General features: G+C 38.9%; 1 protein-coding gene across 2 annotated transcripts; it reads right to left on the bottom strand.

Moving 5' to 3' along the window:
- Nucleotides 1–90: 90 nt before the first annotated feature.
- LOC106874896 (carbohydrate deacetylase) lies at nt 91–7,615 on the bottom strand. 2 transcript variants are annotated; one of them, XM_014922808.3, is made up of 5 exons: nt 7,423–7,615; nt 5,826–5,959; nt 4,579–4,678; nt 3,597–3,774; nt 91–1,951 (listed from the first exon to the last, which is right to left on the bottom strand). In XM_014922808.3, exons 1-5 carry the CDS (start codon nt 7,514–7,516, stop codon nt 1,624–1,626), a joined length of 834 nt encoding a protein of 277 aa, XP_014778294.1. In that variant the 5' UTR covers nt 7,517–7,615; the 3' UTR covers nt 91–1,623. The 2 variants fall into 2 exon arrangements, with proteins under 2 accessions (XP_014778294.1, XP_014778293.1); XM_014922807.3 differs by having other exon boundaries at nt 7,315–7,579.
- Between the last annotated feature and the right edge of the window lie 940 nt (nt 7,616–8,555).

The following is an 8,555-nucleotide window of genomic DNA, read 5'->3' as shown; positions in this document are numbered from 1 at the left end:
TTGCACAATTCGCACAGCTAAATGAGAGTAGTCGTCTTTTAATGCTTGCGTCTAGACGCGAACCGGAGACACTTCACAAGTAGTCGATAATTTTTATTTATTTATTTATTTATTTTATTATTATTATTCTCTTCAAAAGGCAGCGGTGTTGTCAATTCGACACCTCGTTTAACGGTTTATTTAGGTCAGCAAGAGAAGTAGTGAAAGGAAACCTCGTCTGAGGACAGCAAAGTCTGCGCGCGAACGAGAGAATTAAATTAGGCGGAAATATATTAAAATATATTTAGACATATTGCTTATAAAGTATGGGGGATCTTTTTCGAGAAGCGGCTTCACTATTAAAAGGTTGCTTATAACTGGTTTATAACATAAACACGAAACCTTCATATTTGTGGATAGGGATACAGGCGGTTAAATCGACGTCTGCACCTTACTGCTTCTTTATTTTTTATCCTCCTTATGAGGATGAAAAGCGAAGTTGATTTCGACGGGATTTGAATACAGAACTTCATTATATGCATCTTTTATTTGTTACTTGTTTCAGTCATTGGACCGTGGCCCATGTCTAGGCACTGCTTTGAAGGGTTAAGTCTAACAAATCGACCCCAGTACTTTTATTTTTAATCCTGGCACTTATTCTATCAGTTCTCTTGTCGAACCACTAAGTTAAGGGGACGTAAACAAACCAACACAAGCAGTGGAGACAAATGCATACATACATATATGTATTTAGAAGGTGGTTTGTTTTGGCCAGTCCGAGTATGACCATTGGTTTTGTGCCTATAAAGCGCTTAGCAATATAGGTGACTTGTCAAACTCAAATGGCCAGAAGCACGTAACCTCTCTACAACTGGAGGGATGAAAAAGTCATGGTCAGTTAATGTTGTAAATGAAGAAATTCCGAAAGGAAATTCTGCTAGCAAAACCTTGGGTAATGCAGAGTTATTCATCTTATTTCGATTCCAGTTATGCCAAAGATGGCTGATGATGGTAATATTTCCCTAGTCAGTAAATGAGGAATTCCACGTTTCCAACACAAATTTCCTCTGATGTGGGCACTTGTTCAAAGTCCGCCGAGGTTGATTTTGCCTTCCATCCTTTTGAGGTCAATAAAATAACTACCAGTAGAATACTGGGGTTGATGAAAACGACTCACCCCTACCAAAATTTTCTGGCCTTGTGTCAAAATTTGAGACCAATATTTTAGTCAGATGGGAATGCAATGTCTATCAGTAAGTAGATATCCTTTTTTTAACCCTTGGTTATTATGTCTGGATGATTAGCTTTTATTTCTTGGTCAGCTAAGACACACACACATGCACACAAACAAACACACATATATACAACGTCTTATAGTAGGAGACACTTGCCCAACTGTCTAAGCTGCCATGCAGTGGGACTGAACCCAGAACCATGTAATTGGGAAGCAAACTTTTTACCACACAGCCATTCTGTTCGTGTATGTTAAAAAAATAAAAATTTAATTCAATTTTGTATATTTTATGTCTTTGCCTAACCCTAACCCTAACCCTTGTTTTTATAAAACTTTGTATGTTCTACGTTTTTTGTACAGAGGAACGAACCCTGTTGGCAATAAAAAAAAATGAATCATTATTATTGTTATTAAAAAAGGGCTTTAAAAGATATCAGTTCTATGCCATGCTTTTGGTAAAAATTCATTAATGCCATCTCTTTTAGAATTTCCATTTCATGTTGTCGTTCATTTGACTGAGAAAAGTCGTCAGGACCTGTCCCACACCCTCCAATATTGCCAGTGACATAACCAGGATGTACCATCAACTCACATAACCATGGCATCACGGTGGTGTTTCCAGCATTCTTTGGCTGTTTTTCTTTCCACGTAGCCAACACTGTATAAATTCTTTTCTGCAGGTTTCTGATGCTCATATTGGTTCCCATTGTACTCAGACCAAGAAATGCATCTGAAAAACTGTAAAATAAAAAAAAAAAGTTTAAAAGTGGGCAAAAGATTTCATTAAATCATTTATGAAAATAAATGCCGAATGTCTAAAGAAGCATAGCATCATAAAATTATTAGGGGAAGGATGTAGTCAAATGAATTGGCCCCAGAATATGACCGGTATATACTTTACTAACACTGCCAAGATTTAGCTAGATTACCCATTCACCCTTTAGCATTTGAACCAGCCATATCAAGCCAAAATATTCTACCTGTCTTATGTTCAAACTGGCCAGATCTGGCTTCTCACACCAACCTGACAATATCATTCTAAACATTAAGTTACCTCATCAAAATCTCAAAGTTACGAGATAATGCATGATTAATTCAAAGCAATGTGAATAAATAAGCATTACATTTGACAGACTAATCTGAATGCTAAAGAGTTTAACTGGCCATATTTGGCCTCTCACACCTACCTTACAATGCCATTCTAAAAATAAACAATCACATCATCAAAATCCCAATGTTACTAGATAAGGCATGATTAATTCAAAACAAATGTGAAAAAATAAGCATAACTTTTGACAGAATAATCCAGTAAAATAATGTGGCTGTGTGGTAAGTCTGTTTTAAACTATTTTTAACTTCCATTCTATAAGCATGTTCTGTGTATAGACACATCTGCAGACATACATGTGTGTGTGTGTTTGCATGCCTTAATGTGATTGCATGAGCTCCCATCATCCTATCACTCATTTAATCTACACTAAAGCATCTTCTTTCAATATGAGCACTTATGTGAGCTTCTGGATTTGACTCCACGCCTTTCCTGACCTGTGTCAGCTAATAACAATGGACCATTATTGATGAGAAATGCTGGATATCAACTTTTATCTCTTGTAACATATTACCCTTTCCTTCCTACACTTCTATATGATAAACTAAACTACAAACAATCCCTACTAGCAAAGGAAATATGTTGAATCTGTCTCGTTTGTTTGATCAATGGATTGACTGACTGTGTGAACCTAACGTGCACTCCAACATTTAACCTGTGTTTCCTTTTAATAATAATGAATCTACTCAGGGCAGTGAATTGTTAGTATGATGGGTAAAATACTTAGCGGCATTTAGTCCATCTTTACGTTCAACATCATCCTCATCATCATTCTTATCCTCCTCCTCCTCCTCCTCTCGTCGCCAACGCCACCACCACCACCACTACTCAAACATCCAGTCAACATCATGGTGTTTGGAGTGATCACATGTGATGGCAACATTATGCCTCCATTCATCTCCCCACACAACCTCGGACTCAACATGAAGGCCTACATCAAGTGCCTGGAGGAGGTAGTGCTACCCTGGGTCAAGAGGGTAGCTGCTGGAAGGCCCCAAGGCTGGCAACAGGACTCTGCACCATGCCACACAAGCAGGAGAACCCAGTCATGGCTGTCAGATGATTTCTGCGACCACATCACCCCTAACGTCTGGCCACCTAACTCCCCACACTGCAACCCCCTTGATTACTATGTTCGGGGTGCAGTTGAGCGAGAGACCAACAAAACTTCTTGTAACACCAAAGATGAACTAAAGGCAAGGATTATGGTAGCATTCACCAACTTAAACAAGGAGACCATCCAGAAGAGTAGCAGGAGATTTAAGAGAAACTTACTGAATACCATTTTTCAAGCAGATGTCTTTAGATACAAGGGCATCATCAATTACCCTTTCGAAAAAGCTTCTAGATGTCTGTGATAACCAGTGACATGAGTTTAGTTGTCTTTCATGAGGGATTCTTGTGATGTTTATGGCATTTGAAACCATTTGAGGGGCCAAAATCTTCATTATAGCTACCAAAACCAGAAATTTAAAAAAAAAATATGGTTTCATTGAGATATATTTGAGATATATTTTTATTGTAAATATAGGCACAGAAGTGTTTGTGTGGTAAGTAGCTTGCTTACGAACCACATGGTTCCGGGTTCAGTCCCACTGCATGGCACCTTGGGCAAGTGTCTTCTACTATAGCCTCGGGCCAACCAAAGCCTTGTGAGTGGATTTGGTAGACGGAAACTAAAAAGAAGCCCGTTGTATATATGTATATACATATGTGTGTCATTAAACTAAAAATTCTTCCAGGCGGTGCCACAGCATGGCCAGTCTAATGATTGAAACAAATAAAATATGTGTGTGTGTTTGCGTGTGCATGCGAGCGAGCGAGTGAGCATGCATGCACATATCTATGTACGTCTCTTCTATTTTTTTAATTTGGGAAGGGAGCCGGTTTCCAACAAAGATACAAGGCTCCATCTTTGGGATGTAGTTAACACAGACGAATTCACATTTGGAACTTGCATACTTTTAACGAATCAGCCCGTCAATGTATGTATGTATGCACATAAATATACGCACACATGCCAGACTCCCTTACAGTTTCAATCTAGCAAATTTCACTCGCAAGGCAATTGTCAACCTGAGGCTAGAATAGAATGCGGCTATTGAAGGAGGTGCCACGTAGCAGGGCCAAAGCCATAGCCAGTTGGTTGTGAAACAAATTTCTTCAGCAACCACTTGATGCAAGGGAGATGGCTTTGGTAGTTTAAAGATGTGGGAGGGGGAATGTAAAATGAATGCAGAAAGTTGTCTGCGCTCACCTGGGATGACATGGATATGTTGATGTCCGTCGATATGGGTCGGTTTCTGATCGGTAAGCTTCCAGAATGTTCTGATTTGGTGATCAATCTCCTCAGAAATCTACAGACGATAAAAAAAATAGTGAGATTGAACCCGAAACTATAGCGCTGGGCCGACCGAAGCCTTGTGAGTGGATTCGGTAGACAGAAACTGAAAGAAGCTTGTGTATTTATTTATACGCACACACACACACATCTTTTCCATTCTTCCTGAGTGTCGAATTAATACACTTGCTTGTTGTTCCCCGACCGGTCTTCGTATTTTGTTTTCTTTAAATTTGAACTATATCTCACACACACACACCACACACAATGCGGCAAACCCTGCTGTATTCTTTCACCACAACTTTCTCTCTTTCTCTTGTACCTGTATTTCAAAGGAGCCAGCCTTGTCACACTCTGTGTCACATTGAATCTCCCAGAGAATTACGTTAAGGGTCCACGTGTCTGTGGATTGCTCGGCCACTTGCACGTTAAGTTCACGAGCAGGCTGTTCTGTCAATCAGATCAACTGGAACCCTTGTTGTCATAACCGACGGAGTGCTACGTTATATAAGAAGACACTTGTCCAAGGTGCTACGCAATGAGACTGAACTGAGGACCACGTGGTAGAGAAGCAAACCTCTTAACCACACAGTCATACAGGCACCTATCATTAAGGAAATGAATTGGCCATTATTGCATACACAACAGCTTTCACAAAAGCAGACTATCGTAAACTACCTTCAGTGGAAGCAGAAGGTATAGAGAAAAAGAGATGGTAGAACAACAAATATACATAGTAAAGTTTAGACAGACATAATTAAGACTGTATAAGGTGGCGAACTGGCAGAAACGTTACCATGCCGGGCGAAATGCTTAGTGGTATTTCGTCTACCGTTACGTTCTGAGTTCAAATTCTGCTAAGGTCGATTTTGTCTTTCATCCTTTCGGGGTCGATAAATTAAGTACCAGTTACGCACTGGAGTCAATGTAATCGACTTAATCCCTTTGTCTGTCCTTGTTTGTATCCTCTCTGTTTAGCCCCTTGTGGGCAATAAAGAAATAAGAAACATCCTTTCAGGGTTGATAAATTAAGTACCAGTTGCATACTGGTACTGATCAATACTGCATACTGATACTAATCAATCTAATCAACTGGCCCCCTCCCCACAAATTTCGGGCATTGCGCCCAGAGCAGAAAAGGGTAATTCAAACTGTATGCATACTTCTTCAGAATCAATTTTTCCATTGTCAACGGCTTCTCGAAATCCAAACTTGCCTCGAAAGAATCCTTCTTCATTTGTCAGAGTGTCGTATAAGGACCCAATAGGACAACCTTCTGTTAAGTTCAGATGAAGTCCTAGAAATTAAAAAGGAAATTACTAACTCAGTTACAACAATGCATCTAGTTTCATAAATTGATACAAATGATAGGAGAGTGCTCTTGTATTAGGTGACGAGAAAAGAATCAGGCCATAGAAAAAAATGTTGCCTGACCCATGCAAGCATGGAGAAGTGGATGTGAAAAATGATAACGATGAAATGACGATGATGGTGACATTATCTTTATAGATCCTGTGATTGAAAATGAAAAATGAAAATCAACATTTTTAGACAGGGGAGAAAGAAAATATTTTGACAGATGAAGTCCTAAAAAACACGTATATTCATGACAGGTCTAACATTACACTTGTAAACATAATTCATGATTTACCTATATGTACTGTGTGCGTGTGGGGTGTCTGTGAGAGAGAGAGAGAGAGGGGGAAGGAGGGAGAGAAAGAGAGTATATATATATATATATATATATATATATATAGGTAATCTTCAAGTTTAGGGGGATAAAAAAAAATAAATAAAAATATTCAAGGGAAGTAACTGAACGTCTTACCAGTATTCTCCGTACATCTCTGTTTATAAATAAATCACACACGTGATTTGATTGACGTTAGGGTTAGGGTGTGATTTATTTATAAACAGCTAGAAGAAAACGGATAATACTGGTAAGTCGTTCAGTTATTTCCCTTGAATATTTTTATTTATTTTTTTATCCCCCTAAACTTGAAGATTACCATATATTTATATATATATATCTTTTACATGTTTCAGTCATAACATTGCAGTCATATACAGAGAAGGAGAGAGAGGGGGAGGTGGTTGTACAATCTGGTTGAATGATTAAAACGTTAGCTTTGTAAGCATGAAATCCCAAGAAGACTCAGTTTGCGAGTGAAATTGGCTTGACAGAACCTATATAGACGAACGTCTGGTGGGTTTTACCTGGAATCCAAAGACACACCTTGGTATATACTATCAGGCTGATTCTAAATTCTACCTGAGAATTACGTGAAATGCACACCGAACGAGAGGATCGTAATCGCCCAAACCGACTGTGATCCACCTTAACCCTAAAACACTAACCCCTACCCGAACACTCTAGTGAAAATCGTGCGGGTGTTAATCAGAAAATTTACCAGCAAGCTTCTTAACCGCACAGCCATGCTCCGACTAGATTTATATTAATAAAAATATTAAAAAACGACAAAAGTAAATAACATGCAATATATAATTTGCAAAGTGTGTCCAACACGAGCTAAAAAGAAAACAAAGAAAGAACAGAATAAACAAATGTCGAGTCAAAACTACATTGTTTTGACTTGGCGAGATTGTCCAGCGAGAATGTTATTATGTGAGATATGTAAACAATAAATATACCGAGTGAGACTTTGGGACACCGTGCTATAATAATAGACTTAGCAGAGACACCGTTGACTAATAAAGAGCAGCTGGTCACTGAACCGGCGTCTATGCACTCGGCAATACCTTCGTCTCTGATCTGGCTATAACCGACATCATCAGCGTTAATGATAAGTTTCAAATGTGATGAATTACAACGTGGCGATTTATGATCCGACATGATGTGAACAATGAAATGAGTAAATACAGAGTAGCTGCCCCTGGCGCAGATTTTTTTTTTTTTTTTACTTCTTTGTTCTGCATGGCTGCAATAGATATTATTAACTGGCAGAAACGTTAGCACGCCGGGCGAAATGCTTAGCGATATTTCGTCTGCTGCTACGTTCTAAGTTCAAATTCCGCCGAGGTCGACTTTGCCTTTCATCCTTTCGGGGTCGATTAAATAAGAACCAGTTACGCACTGGGGTCGATGTAATCGACTTAATCACTTTGTCTTTGTTTGTCCCCTCTATGTTTAGCCCCTTGTGGGCAATAAAGAAATAAGAAACGTTAGCACGCCGGGCGAAATGTTTCGCGGTATTTCGTCTGCCGTTACGTTCTGAGTTCAAATTCCGCCGAGGTAGTCTTTGCTTTTCATCCTTTCGTAGTCACTAAATCAAGTACTAGTTGCGTACTGGGGTCGATCTAATCGACTGGCTCCCTCCCCCAGAATTTCGGGCCTTGTGTCTGGAATAGAGAAGAATAGATATTAGCTGCGTAGTTAACTAGATGCCATTGTGACTTGTTGCGGACTCAATGGCCAGTTTATTGAGTTTTCGGCGGAATTCTGGTTTAAGTAATCCTCATGACCTTTTTTCTTATTTTTTGGAATTTTCAGAAAAATTTTACGAATCTGTATTCTGCTCACGGGAATTCATACAATTATGGGATCTATTTCAAAACGGGGGCACCAGTATTTTCTTAACGAAACACTAACGAAACACTTTGAAACTTGGGACACTGGTAGAATGTGTCATATAAAACATCTTTTACTCTTAGTCTTCTTAACAAAAAAAAACGTACATCGCAAGTTATTTCATGTTAAAGTTGTCGTATTTCTGTAATTTCAACCAATCACTGACGTCTATTCAGCTGAATAGAGTTACTGCTGGGCGGTCATAAAAATGTTATTCCCTGTGACATATTTCATCCGGTTTAATCGTAATTTATACGCATGTATTGTTTATATAATAAATTACGCTGTGCGTATCTATGTGTGT

The sequence above is a fragment of the Octopus bimaculoides genome, chromosome 24 (genome assembly GCF_046866305.1).
Source record: "Octopus bimaculoides isolate indiv1 chromosome 24, ASM4686630v1, whole genome shotgun sequence".
NCBI lineage: Eukaryota > Metazoa > Mollusca > Cephalopoda > Octopoda > Octopodidae > Octopus > Octopus bimaculoides.
The sequence above is the reverse complement of the archived record's forward strand: the minus strand, read 5'-3'. Positions and strand labels throughout refer to the sequence as shown.

What these genes read in the sequence shown, in the direction of transcription:
- LOC106874896 (XM_014922807.3), bottom strand. Translation starts at nt 7,516, where the DNA reads ATGTCGGATCATAAATCGCCACGTTGTAATTCATCACATTTGAAACTT. An exon ending in GTGTCCCAAAGTCTCACTCG is followed by an intron (nt 5,960 to 7,314) that starts GTATATTTATTG and finishes TTTAATTTCTAG; the next exon opens with GACTTCATCTGAACTTAACA. An exon ending in TGCTTGAAAAATGGTATTCA is followed by an intron (nt 1,952 to 3,596) that starts GTAAGTTTCTCT and finishes TTTATTTTACAG; the next exon opens with TTTTTCAGATGCATTTCTTG.